The 24,335-nt window shown below is 41.7% G+C and overlaps 1 protein-coding gene across 8 annotated transcripts in view; it reads right to left on the reverse strand.

Moving 5' to 3' along the window:
- The window catches only part of ZNF236 (zinc finger protein 236), a 91,966-nt gene that overhangs the window by 36,961 nt on the left and 30,670 nt on the right, over positions 1 to 24,335 (reverse strand). For all 8 annotated transcript variants that reach the window (XR_007133135.1, XM_047766929.1, XM_047766934.1 and 5 more), the window contains 9 exons: positions 23,215 to 23,412; positions 22,303 to 22,531; positions 14,880 to 15,152; positions 12,687 to 12,890; positions 6,179 to 6,320; positions 5,271 to 5,531; positions 1,777 to 2,030; positions 965 to 1,066; positions 321 to 472 (listed from right to left, as the gene is read on the reverse strand). Coding sequence is in view for 7 of the 8 variants with exons in the window: in XM_047766929.1 (XP_047622885.1) it covers positions 321 to 472; positions 965 to 1,066; positions 1,777 to 2,030; positions 5,271 to 5,531; positions 6,179 to 6,320; positions 12,687 to 12,890; positions 14,880 to 15,152; positions 22,303 to 22,531; positions 23,215 to 23,412 (1,815 nt within the window). In the remaining variant the exon portion in view is untranslated. The remainder of the gene's footprint in view (positions 1 to 320; positions 473 to 964; positions 1,067 to 1,776; positions 2,031 to 5,270; positions 5,532 to 6,178; positions 6,321 to 12,686; positions 12,891 to 14,879; positions 15,153 to 22,302; positions 22,532 to 23,214; positions 23,413 to 24,335) is intronic.

Genomic DNA, 24,335 nt, shown 5'->3' on the forward strand with positions numbered 1-24,335 from the left:
TCACATGTTTAAGATTCCACAAGTATTTTAATTTATTGACGTTTTGTCACTAAAGCACCATAATACTCTTCTGCTGTTACTGAAGTCAGTTACACTCTACAGATGCTTCTTTTAACCAAAAAGGCAAAGCCACATGATGGGATTGGAACCTTAAAGTTAAATGAAAATGTTTTAGGGGAACAAAGCCCTATATGCTAAACACCTAAGTCATCACAGGCAACAAAATACTCTTACAGTTGCAAGAAGTTAGCAAATTTCAAATAATTATGGTGAAGAAGAAAAGAGGATCTGCTAGATGATGGCAATGCTTTAACACTCACTACATTAATCGTATCCGAGCTGGGAACTGGAAGTAAATTCTGCTGGTGGAAACTCGTGGAGAGAGCCTGAGATTCCAGTGTGCTCGAATCCTGTAACTGCTGGACAGGTGGGAACTGAGTCTGTTGATTGTATGTATCAGTCACTGTAAAACCTGAAATAAATTAGACTAGATGAATTCTACAAAAAATATTAAAGTTACCCAAAAAAGCCCCCAAAAGTTGGTTTTACAAATAGAGATATTTAAAGGAACATTTCTACTTTTTGAATTAGAATCAAGGTTAGTTTTCATCAACAAGGCTCAAAAATGACTTGCTCACAGGCAAGAGACTGTGCTCGGCTTACAGGTTTACAGTGCAGACCTAGAGACCAGTCGTAAATACGGTTACCCCTAAGCCCCAATTTCCACTCGATTGCCTTTTCTTAGCCAGAAACCACATGTAGAATGGTTGTCATAAAGTCGTTTTCCAGAAACTCTGAACAGACTACAAAATAGTGTTTGCCTGCATGCATACAAGCACACATGCACACATACACAGTATCTATCCAAGAAGTCATTTGGTTTGAAATCATAAATCAGAAGGTGTAAAACAAAACCCAACCAGGCACAGCGCACGGACAAGCCCCATGTAAGGGCACCACTGACCCTGCGATAAGCCTGCCGGTTCGAAGCACTGCTGTGGCGGAGCCTGCTCTTCAAACTGGTCCACCGGCCCTTGCAGAGTGTGCTGTGGGGCCACAAACCTATCTGAAGACAAAATGCAAAAAGGGTAAAATACTTCATAAATTTGAAAGTGACTTCAGATCCACTAATCTGTCCAAAAGGATACTTCAGTGAGTTTTCAAAAATTAGCCTTATTTTGAAAACACAGTAGGAAGACAATTTATATACATTGCATATATTTATATGTATTGGATAAAAAGTACAAAATCCCGATCATGGACCAAGTACATTTTGGGACAGCCAAAAAACAAAGCAGTCAGCTGGCCAGCCCATTGTTCATTAGGCCCACTGGAGACAAGCGACCTGAGCCAGACTCAGCCGTGTCACTAAGCTCACTGTCCAGAGGGGAGCTGACATCTTTTTGTGACGAGACTTTCCTGAAGGAGGCTGTGAGTTGGACGAGGAGCCTCAGCTCGTGGCAGACCAGTAACAAATACCTGGTGGCCTCGCCCACCTGTGAGTCAGCCTAGGAGACCCCCGTGAGAGAAGACAAGTGAGCACATAGATATACACTTAGTGAAAACCCAGTGCTCTCAGCATGCTAAGGGAAACGCAGGTTACAAAAAGTACACACTGGAAGGTTCCACTTCTGCAACTCTAAATGTGCACAAAACTCTCCCTCTCACACACATAGAGCATAACCTGTGATTTAAAGTTGGAGATGAGAGGCCCAGTAAGGACCGGAGCACGAAGGGTGGCAAAATCTTTACCCATTAAAACTCAGAAAGTCTCACCTTCCTCTGTTTCCAAAGGCTGATCTGTCATCTGCTGGCCAAGCCCGGTCCCCTCAGTGCCCACAACCGGGGCTGGCTCCAGACCCAGCATGGCTTCAGGGGTGGCCGCCACAGCCTCGGCGGTCCGCTGCAGTGCGTCGCCCTCCATCTCCACCTGCATCTGGGTGGAGGCCTGTATGCTCTGCTGGTCTACGGCGCCCTCATCTATCGATGGGTCTTGCTGATGCTGCTGGAGCTGCTGGGCAAGTTCGTATCTTCAAAAAACCAGCAGTGGTGCATAACGTTAGGTGCTATCAAAAATCACTCGCATAGAATACTACCGTGCAAGCTGTAATTTATTCAATAACGTTTTTATTGTAAACTATTTCTCTCTCAAGACATGATGGTAATCCATTTGAAAATTAAATGCCATCAGTAATTCTGAAAGGAAATCATACTCCCTTAGGTGCTTTCACAGGTTACAGGAACCTGAAGGCATCAAGGAATTTTTAAGTTTAAAAACATGGAGTTCCCTGGTGGCTCAGCAGGTTAAGGATCCAGCGTTGTCACTGCTGTGGCTCAGGTTCAATTGTTGGCCTGGAGACTTCCCCATGCCCTACAGGTGTGGCCAGTAAATAAATAAATACAACAGATGTCACATGTTTTCCAAGTAAAACACTCCCAACTCAAATTCTGCAATGAGCTAATGTGTTCAGAAGAACTGTGAGAAAGGAGGCCTTGCCTTTAGGTCACGGTGGTACAACTAAATGTGGGAGAGATGACACAGACCTATAACGTGCACAAGCCTGTAACCTGCAGGGCGTACTCATCTTACCTGACCAATGATCCATCGCACTACACAACACTGACCGCTAGGAACAGGACCCAGGGGATTTTCTGCAAGACCACCATTCATGCCAATATTACTTTCACATATACAAAATACACCCAGCCTATTTTCATCAAGGTCAACAACTCTTTCAAAGAGAAAAATGAACAATGATGTCAGTGAATGAATCAAAAAACTGAAGAAAAGAAAAAAAAGCCGGGTACCAACAATGATGTGATTAACAGACTGTCCATGATCTAAGCTGCTCCACATCCAAGGCATATGGATCAGACTCATACAAGCTCTACCGCATGTGGGATCCTAGAACTGTACCAGTCTGCCAACTCAGAAGTCTACTCTCAGCCAAACACAATCTCTCCTCTCCATTTTCAGATATCAAGAACAGTCACTTCCTGACTACTTTTACTGAGGAAAAGAGAACAAACCTGCACTAAGTAGGAAAGAACCTGTGCTGTCACACCTTTTCCATGAGGGTGACTGTACAGTGGTGCCATGGTGCTCACACAGTCTCCTCCACCTCCCACCCCCCACCCCCCAAGGGGACTTGTGCCCTTGGCTGTGACCACAAGAGACTTGCTTTTCATTTATTTGCTTGGGTGTTTCTGTGACTCTTACTGCAGTATCTGTTATACCTGTTTTCGTGTAAGTGTATATGGTATTTGAGGAATTCCCAAGGCTTCAAACAAAGGGATCAAACAGTGGAGGCACTGCCTGCTTGCAGGCAGGTCCAGAGTTCACAGCACCTAGAAGATCAATGCCCAGCTCTGCAGTGATGAACCCATCTTTAGATATCACTTCAGAGTCACACACTCGGCCCCTGGGGTAACTGAGGCACGTGTTCCTCAGTGCAACCCTTACTTGACAAGCAGTGGCCAAAGTAACCCTCCGCTAACAGAGATGACCCAGCTAAAAATGGCCTAGCCTCCTTATGGCCATAAACAGGCCTCAAGTGTACTCCCAACACTACCACCAAAGTACATCAGAAATCAGGCTTCTTAACAGAGGGAAACACTGTTCACCAGGCACTGGGCAAGCTGTGCCCATGCCCGTTTCTTGTGCCTGGCACTGCTCTCAGGCAGGGAACAAGAACAGCACCCTGAGCATCTGTGTGCCCTCGAACGTTCCAGGCCCTGGCTGCATGTGAAGCACAGAGTGCCCTCCATGAAGAGCAGTAACGAGTAAGTGGGTACATAATTGGCAGGGGCCCCCTAACCCAAACCACCCGTATCACACCCCCACTCGATCTCAAGGAGCGATTAAACTCCTCGGCTATGTAATCAACTAAGTTCACTCCGTCAACTGTGCCCAGGCATCCAGGGAAGTAAAACCAAAACACCACTGCTCACAGTTACAGGTGATTCCAAGACAAGAGATGTCTGGGTTAAAATACTGCCCAGGAGTTCCCGTCATGGCGCAGTGGTTAACAAATCCGACTGGGAACCATGAGGTTGCGGGTATGATCCCTGGCCTTGCTCAGTGGGTTAAGGATCCGGAGTTGCCGTGAGCTGTGGTGTAGGTTGCAGATGCGGCTTGGATCCCATGTTGCTGTGGCTCTGGCGTAGGCCAGTGGCTACAGCTCTGATTCGACCCCTAGCCTGGGAACCTCCATATGCCGCAGGAGAAGCCCTAGAAAAGGCAAAAAAAGACAAAAAATAAATAAATAAAAAATAAAATAAAATGCTGCCCAAAGTTGGGAGTTCCCTTCATGGCTCAGCACTTACTGGTTTCACTCAGCACTTAACGAGGATCCATGAGGATTCAGGTTTGATCCCTGGCCTTGCTCAGTGGGTTAAGGATCTGGCATTGCCATGAACTGTGGTGTAGGTCACAGAAGTGGCTTGAATCCCGAGTTGCTGTGGCTCTGGCGTAGGCCAGCAGCTGTAGCTCAGATTCAGCTTCTAGCCTGGGAACTTCCATATGCTTCTAGTGCGGCCCTAAAAAGCAATAAATAAATAAATAAAAATAAAATACTGCCCAAAGTCAACATTCTAGGGCAGAGGCTAATACTCCTTTATGGTGTGCCTGTTAACTCTTATTTTCAAAGGCACCCAGGACACAGTCACCTTGTCCAGGCTACCGACTGCAATCCAGAATCCTGTGCTTCACAGAAACACCATTGAGTAAGCCCCAGATACAGTCAGAACCACATCCCTGTCAGAGCCCTCTGATCCCTCCATGTAGAGGGGAAAGCCTCTAACCCAGCAAGAAGTTAAGTTTACTTCAATGAGGGATTTAGGGGACAGCAAAACGTGTGCTCTTTTTAAGTCAGCAACATTGAATAACTACCATTCAGGTAACACCAATAATGTGCCTAGAAGTCACAAGGTTGACCAAGATTTCTTTTTTTGAAACTGTCATTATAATTATCGTAGACACTGCCTATCTATCATTTTATCTATTACTGATTATCAGTTTTAAGAGCTTACAAAGTGTTTAGCCCAATACACACTACATCAACATTATATTAAAAACAAAAATGTTAATGCTTTAGTCTGTAGTTCTTGATAGATCCTTAAACACGGATATAGAAGTGTCTTTAGCCCATATGCCTCAAGCTAGAAGTAATAATACAGGAAACAAAGACAACTATTTCCTCAAAACACTCTCTACCACCATCTGGGAATTACAAAGATTATGAAAAAGTGCTCAACAGAATTATACCTACCTATGGGTTTTCATGTGCTTCTTGCAATTTAGTGAGGTCTTAAAAGTTTTCTGGCAATAAGGACACATATAGGGACGAAGGTCATTATGGATGCCCATATGTCGCCGTAAGCTGCCACCGGTGGTGAAAGCTCCGTTACAGATCAGACACTTGAAAGATTTTAGCCCAGTGTGCGTTCGGACATGTGCTTTGAGCACTCCTGCAGAAACAAAGCCTCTTCCACACTGAGAACATTTAAAAGGCTTTTCACCGGTATGCGACCTGAAAAGAAGAAAAAGCTGTAATGCAGGAGCATCTTACACTGTGACAAGCCTTTACAATCAGACTGTGCTCTGGAACATTATCTCACTTGACCTTCACTTGTCTGAGCTCAGCAGTGAAGACGCAGCTCTCACGTTCCACCAAACGGGATGCACCGGAGACCCAGGGCTCAGGCAACTCAGCTAACCAGGAACTCGAGGGGACAGGCACAACCCAGACCCACGCCGTCCTCACCTCCTGCACTGGCCTCACGACACCTCACTGCCCTCAAGACCAGGCTTCTACTTCTTGTCACTGTTGCTAGGACCAAGAATTAACCCAAACTCTGATGAACACACTTGGAAAACTGCTAGAGTGTAATTCTAATGAAACAATCCAAGTACTTCTTGGACAGGTCCTAGAAAGTGCAAATACTGAAATATAATAGGGGTGTAAGTAAAATTCAGTGACAATTTCTTGGTAAAACATTTTAGTCAAGACACTAAGGATGAAAATATTGATTATCAATAAATATTTTGGGGTCAAAAGTGACATATTAAGTTTAAAAAAAAGCTAACACTACTATTCTTAGTATTTCTACAAGTCACCAAATCACTAAATCACTGTAATTATACTAAATTTCCACCTCTGAATCCATGTTACCTTACCTGATGTGTTGTTTAAGATGGCAAGATTTTTTATATGCACGATGACAGTAAAAACACTTGTATGGTCTATCTGCTTCATTTACAAAATTATTATTAAAATAACTTTGAAAAAACTGGTTTCTTGGAATGGGCTGGATAAGACCTACAAACCAAAAGAAAATCAGGAACAATTCACTGTCAGTGCTACTACAAAAAGTCAATGTCAAAAGGTATCTGCTTTACCCAGAAGATAAATTCCTGAGGAGTCACAGATTCTTTTGTTTTTTGTTGTCTTTTTGCTTTTTAGGGCCACACCCACAGCATATGGAAGTTCCCAGGCTAAGGGCTGAATTAGAGCTGTAGCCACTGGCCTACACCGCAGCTACAGCAACAGGGGATCTAAGCCGCATCTGCAGCCTACACCACAGATCACAGCAGCACCAGATCCTTTACCCACTGAGCGAGGCCAAGGATTGAACCCACATCCTCCTGGATACTAGTCGGGTTCATTTCCACTGAACCCCGACAAGAACTCCCACAGATTCTAATACTGCAACTAAATGCTCCTTTAATTGTGTTAGGAACTGGCTCTATAAAGAAAGCCTATCAGGAAATACTTTTAAAGTTAATATAAGATAGATTACCCTCCTTTTCTTGGTTCTAGAGCCAATTTTTAACATTTCTACATTTACTTTCCACTTGAGCATTTGCTGGCCTGGAATTCACATAACATATCAACAAATAGGTTAATCAGGGTTTTAAGCCTCTTGTTTGTTCAGAATGAAGACTGTACTCCACGTACCATAACAAACCCAAAACAGAAATGATTCTAATACGATATTTTGTTCTAAAAAAAAGTCAGTGTTTTTCGTAGAAATTTTGCTAAAGGGATATCTACAAATAGAAAAATTACAACCTTAAATATTTCAGGTTTTACATACTTTCAATAAAGAAAGAATTCCCTTGGATTGACCACGTAATAAGTATGTCTCGACCAAGCAATAGAGTTATTTATGTAATTCAGGACAAACAAGCAAGGGTTTGAACCTTCCTGAATGTTTACAGGAAACATTAAGAGGAAGACACCGTGGCTGTTCTTGCCTCGGCCAAGCCTCTGCCCTGCCCACACTCTCTGCTCCCTTGCCATTAACTTCAAGGCAGTGATTATCAACAGGTACCTCTTAACACACTGAGTTCTAGACTGTCCGTAACAGTCCAGGTCACAACTCAATCTCTCCCCTAAAATCTCCTCCTTCCTCCCACCCTCTCAGCTGTCGTCAGGAGTGCCACCCTCCAGTCATACAGGGCAGCTACTTCCGGATCCTGGAGGGGCTCTTTCCAGTCCCACCAGGGGTGTCACCTGCCAGTCCTCGATCACACTCCTCCAGTGTTCTTAAACTGGTTTCCTAACTTCTAGTTCTACTCACTTGGATCTCAATCGATGGAGGAGAAACAGCAAAGCTGGAGAGAATTCCCTGCCCCGGCTGAACACCTAGCTCCCAGTAGGCTCAAGTGAACTCACCTCACCCCCAGTGCAGCCTCAGAAGCTCACTGGCTTTTCCAAGAGAATCCAGAACCTCCCCGGTGATGTGCATCTAACCCACAGAGCTGCCAGGCCTTCCCCACTGGACTAGGAGGCCCTACAAAGACCTTCTCCATGCCTGGTGCTCAAAGGCCAGCCGGCCAGACAGGGGCCAATCCTTTAAACCCAAATGGGCATTCTCTCTTCCATGTGGCCCTAGTCAGATTTTGGTTGTTTCTAACTGCACGCTACCACAGTGCTGCAAAGAACAATCTAGTGCAATGACTGGTACCCTCATGCTCCCCTCGCCAAGACATGGGAGTACAATCTCTGGGGTAGCATCTAGGCATGTAGACTTTTAACAGAACCCCAGATGATTCTGAGCCCTTTCAGGGGTGAGGGTACAGGTCTCACTGTGAGTTATTAGGAATGTGAAATAACAGTCTTCATTTTTCAGATGCTTTATTTTTCACCCTCTAATAATTTTACAAACAGGAAATCTACTAAAAAGTTAGGCTAATTATAAGGTCTCAATTTTGGAAGGAAAAAAAAGTGAATTAAACACATCTAAAAGTTTTAAGATCTTGACTATAAGTCATTTCTACTATATTGTCAGTCCTTTTATATATATACCTTTTTTAAAAAAAGGAAAATGGAGTTCCCGTCGTGGCGCAGTGGTTAGCGAATCCGACTAGGAACCATGAGGTTGCAGGTTCGGTCCCTGCCCTTGCTCAGTGGGTTAACGATCTGGCGTTGCCGTGAGCTGTGGTGTAGGTTGCAGACGCGGCTTGGATCCTGCGTTGCTGTGGCTCTGGCATAGGCCGGGGGCTATAGCTCCGATTCGACCCCTAGCCTGGGAACCTCCATATGCTGCGGGAGCGGCCCAACGAAATAGCAAAACAAAGACAAAAAAAAGGAAAATAAAAATACTAATCTCAAAGAAAGGCATGAATAAATTTCAGTTAATATGCCTCAAAAACAAACTAGAAATGTTTTGGTTTGTTTTTTGAAAGTTTGTTTTTTGAAAGTTTAATAAAACTTTCAAAAATTCTTTCTATACTAACAAAAGAAAAAGCTTTATCTTGCTAAGGTGCTTGGGGAAAATAAACTTAGGCATCCAAGAACTTCCATATACCACAGAGCAACAAAATGATGACAAACATATATATCATACATGACACGTAAAATAAATTGGTATACTAGGCTAGACAAGTATGTTAAAGAAAAAGCAAGATAATGCACTATTATTAACATGATTAAAACATGAATATAAACTTGGAAAATCAATCATTACAGCCCTGAGGTTTAAAATAATAAGATAAGCAAAACCTGGCTCACTTCAAAGAAAATAAACTTCAAACATCTATGCTCTGCAAAAATGGAAAAATGGTGATATTTACACACACACACAAGTAGTCATACATAGAGAAAAGTAGTGATTTAAAATATAGATATGGATATGTCATATATACATATGATTTGAAACTCCAGAGCAGCTACTGACTCCAATATTTCCTAGTCTGTACATTATTATATTTAAAATTTAGTTATCAGATTAGTATTTAGAGTATAATATACAGCATGGATAGTGAAATATTACCCCTAAAGTGTAATCAACTACACAATATTTGTGTTCAGTAAAGACTGCTGGTGCTTGATGTCTCACTCATGGCTATTGGTCCACACGTCTGTGCCAGGGGTCTGTGAAGAAGTGAGCCTTGCTGACCACACCCTGACCCAGAAGTCACAAGATCAGGTTCTACCATGTGCTCTAGTTGTAGAACCTAAAAGCAATGTGAGAACGCTCTCCAGGGCCCAGTTTTTTTAGCTATAAAAATGAAGAGTGAGGAATGTAGACAAGTTTTGGAAGGACTATTTTTTAGGTTTCCATGCATATCTGAAAGTTTTTTAAATTATATGACTATATGGGACTATTCCATCCAACAAATGCTCCCTTAATATGCAGAGATTAAACTACTTGGTATAGTATTTTAATGCATTGTAATTCTTTCCTAAATGAAAGTATTATGTAAAAGATACTGTGTTTAAAGTTACTAGACTGAATTGGAACACCTCATCTCTCAGTTAAGTTAAATAATTGAAATAATATACGCTAAACCCTTTCTGTCGTGTTTTTATTAAGATCTGCCCCCGAAGGTAATTACAATCACTTTTTTTTTCTATGCAGCCCCCAAGGAGCTCAGATTCTGAGAGAAGAGACAGACACAAATATAAATAACAATGAAGAGTGAAAACAAATATCTAAATATTTTACAATTTACAATGTGAAGGCAGCTCTATGAATCATTTCCCCCAGGTGTCTCATTCAGCCTAGAACAAAGAAGAATTCTGCTTGTACTGATTTGGGCTAAGACACAGGCATTTGTGAAGCTAAGAGCAAATGTTCCCCATTTTAATCTTCAGAAAAAAGTCTAGAGAATCAGGACTCTAGTTCAACTCAACTGAAGATTTGTAAACTTAATGGCAAGAAATCGATGGTATGTAACCTGATTCAGGGCAACCTGAAAAAAGTGGTCATTTGAGGGTGACCCTCAAGCATGAAGGATAAGTCTAGGGCCACTAAATAAATTTTTAATATGTCCTGATTTCGGGAGGTTTTTTTTGCATTTTAGGAATCACTGAGAACCTGGCAACTCTGATGAAAAATAAATACAGATTAAGTGAGACAGTCTGTTGTTTTGTTTTGTGAGCTACCAAAATTGCATAAGGACAGCAAAGCATTCTAACCTATCAGGGGAGTTTCCATCTGTGTCTATACCCCAAACAATTAAATACCTTAAGAATTACAGTTCTTAGGAAGCTTAGGATAGAACTCAGATGCAAAATCACTGGAGACCAGTATTTGCTGTCTTTGGTTTCCATTTCTTCTAGAGTCAATTCTGATAAGTACATTATTCTAGGAAAAATTCATTTCATCTAAAATTTCAAATGCATGAGCAAAAAGTTGTAGGGTACTTTCAAACAATTTTTATCCCATTTGTATCTGTGCTTATAGCTTATTTAATATTAAACTAATATTCCTAATATTATATATGTTTTCTAAGTCTTTATTAGAGGTATATCAGTTACCTATTTTTAAAAAAAAATATAAAATTATGTTCACTAGAATTTTGTTCTAATATTATATATGTTCTCTCAGTCTTTATTAGAGATATGTCGTTATCTATTTTTTAAAAAAATATATACAAAATTATGTTCACTAGAACTTTGTCTTTAATCTTAAATTTTTATACTTATTAATTACTTCTTGATACTTCCTTTTCAAGTTTATATTTTTGTGAATTATATATTTTATTTCCATCCTTTTTTTTTTTTCTTTTTAGGGCTGCACCTGTGGCATATGGAGGTTCCTAACTGAAGCTATAGCTGCTGGACTGTGCCAGAGCCACAGCAACGCAGGATCCAAGCTGCGTCTGTGACCTACACCACAGCTCACAGCAACGCCAGATCCTTAACCCACTGAGCGAGGGCAGGGATCAAACCCAAAACCTCATGGTTCCTAGTCAGATTCGTTTCCGCTGAGCCACGACGGCAACTCCCAATCCTTATTTTTCAGTAAGAAACATTCTTAAAAGTCTTAATTTCTCTGATTACAACCTGTTTATAAAATGCCCCCATGTGTATATCTAATTGAGGCTTGAGACTTTCTTTTCCATACAATGAAATTTTAGATAGCTATTTTTTATTAATTTGGGTTTCCATTGAACTGTGATCAAAGATCGTGTCCTGAATGATATCTATTTTTGAAAATTTGGACTTTTCTCTACACCCTCGGATGTGATCAACTTCTACTTCATTAATATTTAAAAGAGTGTGTCCTCTGGAGTAAAAGGTTTTACAAAGTTATTAAATCACCCTTTTTATACATGTGCTTCAAATCCTCTTCAGTCTCAGTGTGTTAAATTGATCTGATTAAGGATCTCTAGTTATGGTCAGAATTTGAGTATTTCTCCTTTTTTCTGGTTTTGGTTTATATATTTTGATGCTATGCTCCCAGATATCTAAAAACTCATGACTATTGATCATCTTATTAGTGGACTATAACAGATATTAATCTAAAATATCTTTATATGATTTAAGCTTTGTTTACATTAAATTATATTTTGTTTGATATTAATTTTGTTTACAGACTAGATCATCTTGCTTAAGACAATAAGGAAATAACATAAACTGTAAAAAAAATGTAAATTCTTGAACAGAATTTAATGAGTTTAATTTTGTTCTAGGACCTACAAAAATCATTTTTTCATAAGCAGTGTTTTCTTTTCGGATAGTTAACAAAATAATAATTTACCTTGATTATAACAAGACTGAGCCTCAAAAGAACTTTTTAGAATCTGAGCTCGCAGATTTTTTCTGTTCTCTTCTTTTTCTGGCCATACTTGTGGCCTATGGAAGTTCCTGGGCCAAAGGTCAAATCATAACTGCGGCTGCGGCCAACACCTCAGTCACAGCAACACCTGGATCCCAGCCACATCAGCAACCTACACCACAGCTTGTGGTAATACCAGATCCTTAACCCACTGAGTAAAGCCAGGGATGGAAGCTGCATCCTCGCAGACACTATGTTGGGTTCTCAAGCCACTAAGCCGCAATGAGAACTCCCAGATTTTCTTTTTAATCCAAAGGTTAAAGCAGCCCAGATAAGGACCTGTCACACAGGACACAGGGATACTTGGTGCAAAGGAGCCAGTGCTCTGTGCGCTCATCTCAGAACACCTGTCCCCTAACAGGCCCACGAGGCACAAAGTACCCCTCAGTGGGGACTCACACAAACAGCGTCACCTGTAAACCACTTCCCTTTTACCATGAACATAGTCTGCACAGCAGTGGAGACAGAACTAGGACTTTCGCTTGACTGTGGAACATACTGGCCCATAAAGCACGACAATGGTGATAACTCTGACATCTCACATACACCTATTTCACTTTGTGGACCACATAGTCATATGCCCTTTGCAAAGTACCCAAGGAAGAGAATCTTACCTACGTCTGTTATGAGAATTGGCTCCTGCAAAGGAATATCGGGGACTGGAACGTTCGCCTTGCCAACACGAACCTTTGCAGGTTTACGCTGGTGTCGCATCTTCCTTAACTCCGTGTGTTTAAAGTGGGAAGCGATGTGGGTCTTCCTGTGGCCTGAGGTTCGAAACTTCTTGTCACAGTGAGGACAAGCAAAAGGTCTGACTCCTAATAAAGAGAAAAGTACACTGTAGAATTATTTCAAGAAAACACACCTCAGTCAATGACAATGTAAAATTTTGGTATTTTAATACTGATTTGAATATTCAGTTTGTCATTTCACACTATATATATAATTTCATGGCTATTATAGAGTGATTTTCTCTTATTTGCATTTAGTGCAGATTACAGATGTTAAGGCATGTGAAAACAACATTTTAAGTAAAAAAAGAGCATTTACGATTTTTAGGAGAAAGCCCACAAGGGTAAAATGGATGTTCAAATAACTAGCAGTCCTCGAGACACTCACATGTGTAAAACTACCCTGTCTCAGATCAGCTACCATCTGTAACTAAAAGAGTACATGGTCCCTAGGTTTGGTGCTGGGATTCCAGACATGTGTTTAAACAGCACCTAGTGGTTCCCAGCATTTAGTAAACTGGCAGTAAATGGTGGTTGTTACTGATTGTAAATAATAACAATGCTCCTGCTGCTGCTACAGACAGTATTAACCTCCTCTTAACAATCCTCTACTACAACTTCCCTTTACTGAAGGAAATTTCCTTCAGATTAAAAAAGTAAAAATTTAAAGAGGGAAAAGGAAATTTTATTGGCAAATGAAAATGCAGATTCCAGGAGTTCCCATTGTGGCTCAGTGGTTAACGAATCTGACTAGGAACCATGAGGTTGTGAGTTCGATCCCTGGCCTTGCTCAGTGGGTTAAGGATCTGGCGTTGCCGTGAGCTGTGGTGTAGGTTGCAGACACAGCTCTGATCCCGTGTTGCTGTGGCTCTGGTATAGGCTGGCAGCTACAGCTCCGATTAGACCCATAGCCTGGGAACATCCATATGCTGTGAGAGCGGCCCTAGAAAAGGCAAAAAGACCAAAAAAAAAAAAAAAAAGGAAATGCAGATTCCAAAGAAAGACATATCAAGATGGGCTTATATCAGCTTTTTCAAATATTCATCGACATGGTCAGCTCAGCCCAGGAGACCCAAGGGACTGGCTGGGGGGCAGTCGTTACTGCGAATGGATGGGTACAAGATGTCCTTTCCATTTTCACTTGGAAAAATGTCTCAACGTCAGATAGTGCATGGGTTGCACAATTCTGAATTGTATGCTCTAAAAGAGTGAATTTTTAAATTAACGTTGTGTTAGTTTCTGCTGTACAGCAAACTGAATATATATATATTCTTTTTTATAGTCTTTTCCACTATGGTTTATCAGAGGACACTGAACATAGTTCCTGTGCTACCCAGTAGGACCTTACTGTTTAACCCCTCTGGTGTAATAGTAATAGCTCACATCTGCCAACCCCAACCTCCCGGTTCCATCCTTCCCCACCCCCTCCCCCTTGGCTGCTACAAATCTGTCCTCCTTGTGTGCAAGTCTGTTCCATAGACAGGTTCATTTGTATCATAGTTTAGATTCCATATAAGTGACATCAGATGGTATTTTTTCTTCTTAAAGAGTACATTTTATGGTCTGTGAATTATATCTTAGTAAAGCTTTTATAAACAAAATTGGAGCCCGAATATGAAAGTTTTGGGGCCTTAGTACTGATTAGAAAGTACCTCAAAGGCAGAGTAGGTATGATGGTTCCCCTCACGTCCTAAGGCCTCAGCACTGATGGCCCCAGCCTAAAGCGCACCAGGCAAATCTCGAGGAATGCCACGTGGCGGTGACTGCCTCCTCCTCCTCCAGCAGGGCCGCCTGGTCTACATCTGCATCTGGCCGCCCACAGAGGCCTCTCTCTCCACCCTCTGCGCTTTTCCGGCCACTCCTGAGGGGTACAGGTTAATGCCTCCTCATTAGACCACGGGCTCTCTCTCACGTGGACGCTGCTCAGCAGCGCCTCCCGTGGCCCTGCCCGTACAAGGCCATCATCACACTTGCTAAAATAAAGGGCAAGGAGCGCTCAGCGGGGAGCCGGCCACGCAAGGCGCTGGGCTGTGGACCCCAGGCAGTCGGAGGAGTGAGGTGGGCAGCCCCGCGCACCTGTGTGCAGGCGGATGTGCACCTTGAGGCTCCCCGACGTGGAGAAGCTCTTCATGCAGTACTGGCACTTGAAGGCCTTGATCCCCGTGTGCGTCTTGATGTGGGCGGTCAGGGTGCTCTTCACCGCAAAGGCCCGGAAGCACTGAGGGCACTTGAAGGGCTTCTCGTGGGTGTGGATGCGGATGTGGCGCACCAGGTCGCTGGGCTTCCGGAACTCCTTGGTGCAGTACGGGCACACGTGCCAGCGGACTCCGTTCTCCTCGCGGATCGACCCTGCATGAGAAGGAAGCACAACAGTCCAGCTTGGCCTAGGAGCTGTACTGTGCCAAACATCAAGGCACTTTAATGTCCTTCAGGGTTGGACTTAGCACACCGTACCTATGAAGGCCACAGCAGGAGATACATGATCAATTATGGAAAAAGGTGAAATTTCCACAATAATAGAAGTTATGTAGGACTAGGAATGAATCTTGCAGAAAATGCTAACAGTCTCATGAGAACACAAATCATTGCCTAGGAGATGAGAGCACTAACTGGACAGGTTATGACATAAATCAAGACATAGCACAGGCTTGCTCTGCTGTAAATGCAAATTAAAGAACATGCGATTAGATGACTCCAAAATCAACTCGAAGAACATGAAGAGAAGGAATGAAGTTGTAGTAAGTATTGTCAGAGCCTATTTGTTCTCGCTCATAAAAAATAAGGCAAATAAAAATAATTTGGAAATGATAAGTTCTTATGTTGTAAAAAAGGAATTGATACATAGTTAAAACAAAGAAACAGTATAAATGACATGAACAAGTTCATGATCAAATATGAAATATTCTTCTGTAACTCTAAATAGTATTATTCAGCCTTGAACCAGGTTTAAAACTATTCCTATCAGAAGAAACATCACAAGTAGAATTTGTGGAAATATAACATGCAAAATAATTTCTAAATTGGCAAATTTCTAATTTGGCAGAATCACCTTTTAAAATTTCAGTTAGATTTATACACCAAAAATTAAATAGATACCTACAATAAAGAATTCACTTGAAATCAAAAAGATTTTGGCCCTATGAATGAAATTCATCAGAAAATTGTAAATCTTTATTTCACTTTGTACAAACATAGTTGAAAAGGTAAAAAAGAAAAGCTCTTATTTCCTTATCTTTATTATCAATAAATGCAAGACATGTTCCCTATGTGCAAGTGAATCTGTAAGGAGAGAAATTGTATTTTCCTAAATATAATGTCCTTTGCAAGACTAGTACCATAAGGAAGGAGTTAGGTAAAAAAAAAAAAAAAGAAAAGAAAAAGAATATTTTTCTAAAAACAAGAACAAAGTGAGGAACATACACAACCCATTAGGAGAAAAGAGTAGGAAACGAGGGAAAGAGTTTTAAAAGTGAGAGAAATATATTTATTTTATGGTAATATTGATTATATTAAGGAAATCTGAAACTTAAGACTGCTTAAAAATAGATAAAAGTTGGAGTTCCTGTCATGGCTCAGCAGAAACAAATCTGACTAGGAACCATGAGGTTGCGGGTTCGATCCATGGCCTCGCTCAGTGGGTTAAGGATCTGGCGTGGCTGTGGCATAGGCCGGCAGCTATAGCTCTGATTAGACCCCTAGCCTGGGAACCTCCATATGCTATGGGTGTGGCCCTAAAAAGACAAAAGACAAAAAAAAAAGATAAAAATTAATTTTAAAAAGTACAATAATTACCTAAAGGTCTCATCATGACAAATCAAGAAAGCAAGGTACCAAAAAATGGGAGAGAACTGTAATACCTATTAGCTAAAATTAGGAAACCACCTCCCTAAATCAGGATTTTTTTCCAAACAAAAATGAAAATACAACTTTAATTACCTAAGATGACAAAACTGTCACCAGGTTGTAATTATTTCTAGGAATGAACTAGAACAGAGATATAAACCGGAAGCCCTGAAGGTCTCTAAATCTGGCCTGCATATATTTATTTTGCTTGGCCCAGGCAGATTTCTGACCCTTTGATAAAGTGAAAGATCTGGAAAACTCAGTTCTGCATTCCCATGTGGCAACCTTTCCTGATGCTGGGCAATAGCTTTCCCCTTCAAATATATTAATAAATTAAAAAAGAAAAAAACACATATAATCATCTTCAAGATGAAAAAGCTTTCACTAAAACTTGACATGTAGTTTTGAGTTTTAAAAAACTGCCTAAAAACAGGAGGAGGTGAATAAAACATCAACACAATGTTTGACCTAATAGGAAAATACTAAAAGCAATCCGTTAAAGTCAGGAAAAAGTCCACTATCACACTGCCATTAATTCATCATGTTCAAGAGATACTAGCAAATGTAATTAGATAAGATAAAGAAATACACAGTATAAACTATAAAGGAAAAGGTAATCACTGTTTACAAGTGGTATGACTGTATACCTAAAGAACAAAAACTCAGAAAGAGGCCCATGTTTTAATACATGAAAAATCAACATCCTTCATATCTACAAACAAAATCCAGAAGAAATTTTTAAAATATTACTAAAATATGGAGATTAAAAAAAAATGATCTCTAGAAATCAAATGTACACCCTATTTTTTTTCACCCTAGTTTACTTTTTCATTGAATGAAAGATTCTTTAAATTCTATACTGCTTTACAATTTTCACAAGTTCACATACATGATTTCATGTAACCCCAAAATAACCCTATTCTTTCATATAAAGACGTAAAGTTATCAAGATGTCATTTCTCTGGTTAAATCACTTACATATGAATACACCAATAGGACTTTTTTACGACTCGTTTTGGAAGTTTAGCAGATGTTTCTAAAGTACATATGAAAAAATAAATCTGTGAAAAAAGTACAAAAGATGCACTTCAGTGGGAACCTACTGTACAGCATGGAGAACTCTACCCAATATTCTGTGATGATCTATGTGGGAAAAAAAATCTGAAAGAGAATGGATGCGTGCATATGTATAACTGAATCACTTTGTTGTACAGCAGAAATTATCACAACCTTGTAAATCAACTATATTCAATAAAACTTTAAAAAAAGAAAAAACAAAGTATAATGAAAGAGGATTAAGCATCCTAGTTATAAAAGCACATGATAAAGCTAAAACCATTTGGTACCACAACACATGGACAAAAAAAGTAAATTACTGAAATAAAGTCCAGAAAAGACCATAAAGGTTTGAGAGTATAATATATGATTAAAGTGGCATTGCATTTCAGCGGGGAAAGTATGACTTATTCAATAAGGTGTCTGGGATCCCTTTTACTCATCTGATAGGTTAAAAAGTATTTTTTCATATGCACTTTAGAAACATTTGCTAAACCTCCAAAACCAGTTCTAAAAAAGCCCTATTGGTATTTGTATATAAATAATACTCACCGATAAAAGGACATACTATTCAGGCATCTTGTGAAATAAAATCAGGTGGGGGAAAAAAAGTAAACTGCAAAATACATACAACATGCTACACATCCTGCTAAAAAACAAGAATGTATCATATATAATAATACGCTTATGCTTGTTTAAAGACACAGAAGGCCATGATGGAAGCTGCTTGAGGGAGGAGTACATGAGGACAAGGGTGAGCAGGGGACCTCCCACTTCTCACTGTATTCCATCTTGTGTCTTTGGAATCGTGCAGCATGAGGAAGTTTCACCTACTTTAAAAGTAACTTAAAAACACATGCATTCATTAGGTACTTATGACGTGTCAGGCACTATTCAGTTCTCTCCCATTTATCCTATCATTGCTCTCTTTTCAGATGAGAGGGCTGACATTTTAGTCAACTGACTTGTCCATGGTCAGATTCCAGTTAATGAAAACAGCACATACTGAGGGTCCGTGTAATTCTAGAGCCTGAGCACAATTTTCTCAGAAAGATCTGGCCTTCCTTCCAGGAGATCACCAGCTATGTGCCAAGCACCGTCCCAGGCAGGCTCCTGCCCTTGCAGGGAACAAGGTGTGGTGACACAACCCAGAGGTAACTACTGTTCCACAACTAACGAGAGAGACACTCGCATCTTGGACTTCAAGCTCAGATGCTGAAGAGAGCTTTATATGAGAAAACCTATAGTAACTATAATTAAATAGTGAAACCATGCTCTTGAAAATGAGATGGGGGAGTTCCCGTCGTGGCGCAGTGGTTAACAAATCCAACTAGGAACCATGAGGTTGCGGGTTCGGTCCCTGCCCTTGCTCAGTGGGTTAATGATCCGGCGTTGCCGTGAGCTGTGGTGTAGGTTGCAGACGCGGCTCGGATCCTGCGTTGCTGTGGCTCTGGCGTAGGCCGGGGGCTATAGCTCCGATTCGACCCCTAGCCTGGGAACCTCCATATGCCGCGGAAGCGGCCCAAAGAAATAGCAAAAAGACAAAAAAAAAAAAAATGAGATGGGACCTTCCTGTTAGCTCAGCAGGTTAAGGATCTGGCACTGTCACTGCTGTAGTTCAGGTCATGGCTGTGGCACTGCTTCAATCCCCGGCCTGGGAACATATGCACGAGGCAGATGTGGACAAAAAATAAAAATTTAAACAACAACAACAAAAATGAGATGGAAGCAGACCACTACCAACATTTCTACACAACCCTGTATTAAGCCCAGGCCAATATAACAGGAAGGAAAAAGCTGTCATTCTTCACACACAGTGATTCTCTACATGGAAAACCCAAAATAATCTACACATAAATTGCTACAATTAGTAACAGAGGTTAATTGGTTGCTGGATGCACAATCAATGTACGAAAGTCCTTTATCAGAGCTCCAAACACTTAGCAGACTACAAGCAGCAAAATAAGAAAGTGAAGGAAGGGTTATTACTCAGAATTGAAAACAGCAGGCAAGGGATAAAAAATATGTTTTTGAAAACCAGATGAATCCAAAACCCACAGCCTCCTAGAGCCCATGTACTTCAAGTGGTGAAAGTCTGTCACCATCTATAGCTCGTACAAGCCCAAGGTGATAAGAAGGCCTCGTCCCAGAGCACCTGGCCTTCAGATTGATTACCACACAAAACAGTTATACCATTGTCATACTTAAAGGAATAAGTCACCGGCTTTCTAAAACACCTTTCCCTGTGATTTCTAGATAGCCAACATTTTCCTACAATAATACATTTCAAACTTCTTTAAAACTTGGAGTTCCAATCAGGCTCAGTGGGTAAGAACCCAACTAGTGTCCATGAGAATGCGGGTTTTATCCCTGGCCTCACTCAGTGGGTTAAGGATCTGGCACTGCCATAGGTCACAGGTGCAGCTCCAATCCTGTGTTGCTGTGGCTATGGTGTAGGCCAGTAGCTGCCACTCCAATTCAACCCCTAGCCTGGGAACTTCTATGTGCCAGGGATGTGGCCCTAAAAAAGAAAACCAAGAAAAAACAAAGCTTTATTAAAACTTCACAATGATTTATTATGTCACAGGTTTTATGATAAAACATAAAAGCATTTGTTAAATTTTTAATTCATACATAAAATACCTCTTAAATAAAGCAAATTCTACTAAAAATAGTCACCCTAATAAAGCTGAATAAATCAAATAGTGATGGCTTTAGATGGTAGAGTATGTTCAATTTAGAAAGATAATTAAGGTTAATTATAAACTGTTAAGGAAACGTTGCGATTTATGGGACAAGAACAGTTTGCTCATGGTCTTCCTAGGGTATCAAATGGTATTCAACTATCTTTGGAGGGGTATTTTCAGAAACAGTCATTACCTTAAAAGTATACTGGTCCCTATAAAGTATTAATCAAAAGGAATATCTTTATATAGAAACATGTCTCCAGAAATTTTCTCACCACAATATCAGAGAGATGAAAAAAAATATATATATATATATAGGAAAGATGATCAAAAAACAAAAAGTTGGCTCCAACTTGTAGTAAGGATCACATTTAATCTAAAACTTACTAGGACTACATAAACTTGCTCAGTACTCTAAGTATTTCATTTATTCAAATATTTCAAAAATCAATTTACATAATCTTTACAAATTCTACAACTCTGCACATTAAAATAAGTACAATAAGATTAATAACTGCAAGTCCATTCTAAAGTCTCCATCTAACGCTCAGCGCAAAAGAGACAGCTGTTTCTGATACCTAGAGATATGGGATGACCTGGGATGAGGTTCCCTTCCTCAGTTTAAGAAGCATCTTTAGAAGCCAGGCCTGGCCTTTGCTCTAGAGAAGCGTGTGCTGCCTGCAGCCACGTCAGAGCACCTGCAGTTTCAGCTCGATGACCACAGCCAGCAGTGACTGGTCCCTAAGGTTTCACGTGGACAATGGGTTTCCTTCAGTTTATCCAGTGCACAAAAAGGAGATACTCAAGGATGCACAGCTAGCCTGTGACCTATATGGCTGTCACATGGCTAATAAAAATATGTGGAAATGGCCCTTCCATTCCTGCTTGCCTCTCAGGATCCCAGGAAAACCCAGATGATAAACTACTTAGATTCCACTGCTCCATTTTTCACTTGGAGAGTCGGGGGGGCGGGGGCCAGATCAGAAGAAAAGGAGAGTAGGGCCACAATGTTTTGTGGGTTAAGAAATAAGGATTTCATAACCCCATGTTCACCATGAGAAAACACCCTCTCAGAAAGAAGCTTTAACCAAGATGACAGTTATTCCCCGCTTTCCAGCAAGAAAGCACTTGTTCCCAAAACACCTGGGAGGGCAGGATAGTTATATTCACTACAAAAATATTTTTATAGGAACACTTCTGCTTAAAAAGCAGGAAGCTATTTAATTCAAGGAAGATTTAGTAATGCCCGCCCGGTGCAAGAGTCTACTGAGCAGGGTACTCAGCAATGAAGGGGGAGTATTCCAGCCGCAACAATTAACACAAACGACTAGAGGAGTCACAAAAATTCTGATCTGTGGCGCTGAGGGGAGGAAGATCCCTTTCAGAGAGATTCTACAAGGAGGCTGCAGGAGCTGGCCTTAGCCAACCTCCAGAGTTTGGACAGTCAACAGGAGAGGAGGGTGAGGAAGAAGACATTCATGATGCAGAAAAGCCTGTGGAAACATAAGGTGTTCAGGAAACGGCAGGAAGCCAACTCTGCCTGAATGTAAGCCTGCACGTCGGGCAGGTCTTGGGTGCTCAGGGGCAAGAGATAAAGCTGGGAGTGATGGGGAGTGTCTTTAGGGGCATCGGATGGCAGTGCTGGGGGATGAAGGGGCCGAGACTGGCAGAAAGGAGTGGATAAGAGGGGCTGGACAGTAGTGGGAGAGAATGCACAAAGCCAGGTGGGGTGGCCAGAAGGGCCCCTAATCAGGGACATGGGCACCCAGGGAAGAAGTGAGTTTTAACACAATGGACGACAAACAAATGCTTTAAGTAGATACTATCAGAACCTTCCACAAACAAATCAAGCCTCTTAAAAAGCAGCAACGGACCAACCAAAATATCTAAACCTACAAGTATATTAAAGTTACCAGGTAGAAACGGGGATTTCTTCTTTATAATCTTTTTTTCTTTTTTATCCAACCTCTCTGGGCTCTCCTGCTCTTTTTCTGGCTCGGCATCCACAGGCTCGGTCGGCTCACTGGAGACGCTGGGTGTGTCCGGATTCTGCCCCTGTACCACGGGGGCCTTGGTGTGGCTGGGGTCGCTCGGAGGCGCTGCAGCTGGAATTGAAGACAGCCCACTGTTTTCTAAGGCTTGCTGAGACAGAACAAAACTAGGAGGTTAGGAGATTCGCGGCCCGAACCTGCCGGCCACAATCAATTACAAAGACGCAATAAAGCCTGACCTACCCCGCCAGGAGCACAACAGTCCAAGTGGTCATTTATAAGCATTTTGATGCTGAAACAGCCCTTCTACATCTGTATCTGACATCTCACAGCCACCAGACTTCGATGTGGCAAGCATTTACATTTCTCAATGAAAGGGAATTAGTTGACTAGAGGGAGAGGGGAAGGAAGGCTATCTGTCTGGGAATGAAGATGGTGAGGAGAAAGCTGGACTTGGGGAGGGGAATCGGGAGAGGGCCCTCCCCCTCTGGTCCCTCAGGAGCAGAGATGCTGCACACCCACGAGGGAGGTGCCACTGCCTCTCAAGAGCCACACCAAGACCTTGGGAAAGAATGAAACAGGGGAGAAATACAAGCTCTGAAAAGCCTATTCTTTTCAAGAAAATTCACTTACAGAAAAAAATTAGGGTTTTAAACTTTCTATAGTTTCTACATTCAAATTCTGCACTGTCCATAAGCAATCAAATAAGCAGATTTTGTCTCAATATGATTTTTTTCAATCAGGATCCCTTTACTCTGACAAGCCCTGAATATTTATTCCTCCACAATGACACCCAGTGGACAAACACAGACAAGAGTGGGCAGCGGGTCTCACCTGCAAGATGTCCTGGTTGATGCCCACAGTGATGCCCAGTTGCTGGCCAGCTTGGGGCGGGCTGGGCTCCACTGTTCCCGGGTCCGAGAGCCCCAGGAGCTGCTGGATGACATCGGCTGCGGCCTGTGAGCTCTGCCGACTGGCGGACGCCAGCTGGGCCTCCGTCTGCTGAGCAGGTAAGGTCTGAAATAGTGTGGCCTGAAACAGCAACATCTCACTCAATATATAAGCAAGGATACTGATTTGTACATTAAAAAAAAAGGAAAGAAAACCTCCTTTCTCCGTATCTTCCTTATGAGCACAAAAATCTAACAATATCTCAAACATAAATTTTAATTTTAATTAAAATGCCTCACTGCGTTTTAAGTTAGATACAAAACTGGCTCTTAAAAAACATATTCAGGAGTTCCCGTCGTGGCGCAGTGGTTAACGAATCCGACTAGGAACCATGAGGTTGCGGGTTCGATCCCTGCCCTTGCTCAGTGGGTTAACGATCCCGATCCGGCGTTGCCGTGAGCTGTGGTGTAGGTTGCAGACGCGGCTCGGATCCCGAGTTGCTGTGGCTCTGGTGTAGGCTGGTGGCTACAGCTCCGATTCAACCCCTAGCCTGGGAATCTCCATATGCCGCAGGAGCGGCCCAAGACCAAGAAATAGCAAAAAAACCAAAAAAAACATATTCAATGAGTTTCTCTACTACAATTCTTCTTAGGCCTTTTATGGGGAGAGGAGACTTTCACTTCAAGACGGGGGAGGGGGGGGGGCACTGAACACACAGACCTCACCTCCCTGTTAGCCCATTAAAAGGAAGGAACAAAAAGTTACAAAATATAGAAAATAAGAAAGACATCACTGGGAGTTCCCGTCGTGGCACAGCGGAAACGAATCTGGCTAGTATCCATGAGGATGCAGGTTCGATCCCTGGCCTCACTCGGTGGGTTAAGGACCTGGCGTTGCTGTGAGCTGTGGTGTAGGTCACCAGCTGTAGCTCTGATTCGATTCCTAGTCTGGGAACTTCCATATGCCACAGGTGCGGCCCTAAAAAGCAAAAAGGAAGGAGGGAAGGAGGAAAGAGAGAGAGAGAGAGAAAGAGAGAGAAAGAGAAGAGAGAAGAGAGAGAGAAG

This window comes from Phacochoerus africanus, chromosome 2 (assembly GCF_016906955.1).
Source record: "Phacochoerus africanus isolate WHEZ1 chromosome 2, ROS_Pafr_v1, whole genome shotgun sequence".
Lineage (NCBI taxonomy): Eukaryota > Metazoa > Chordata > Mammalia > Artiodactyla > Suidae > Phacochoerus > Phacochoerus africanus.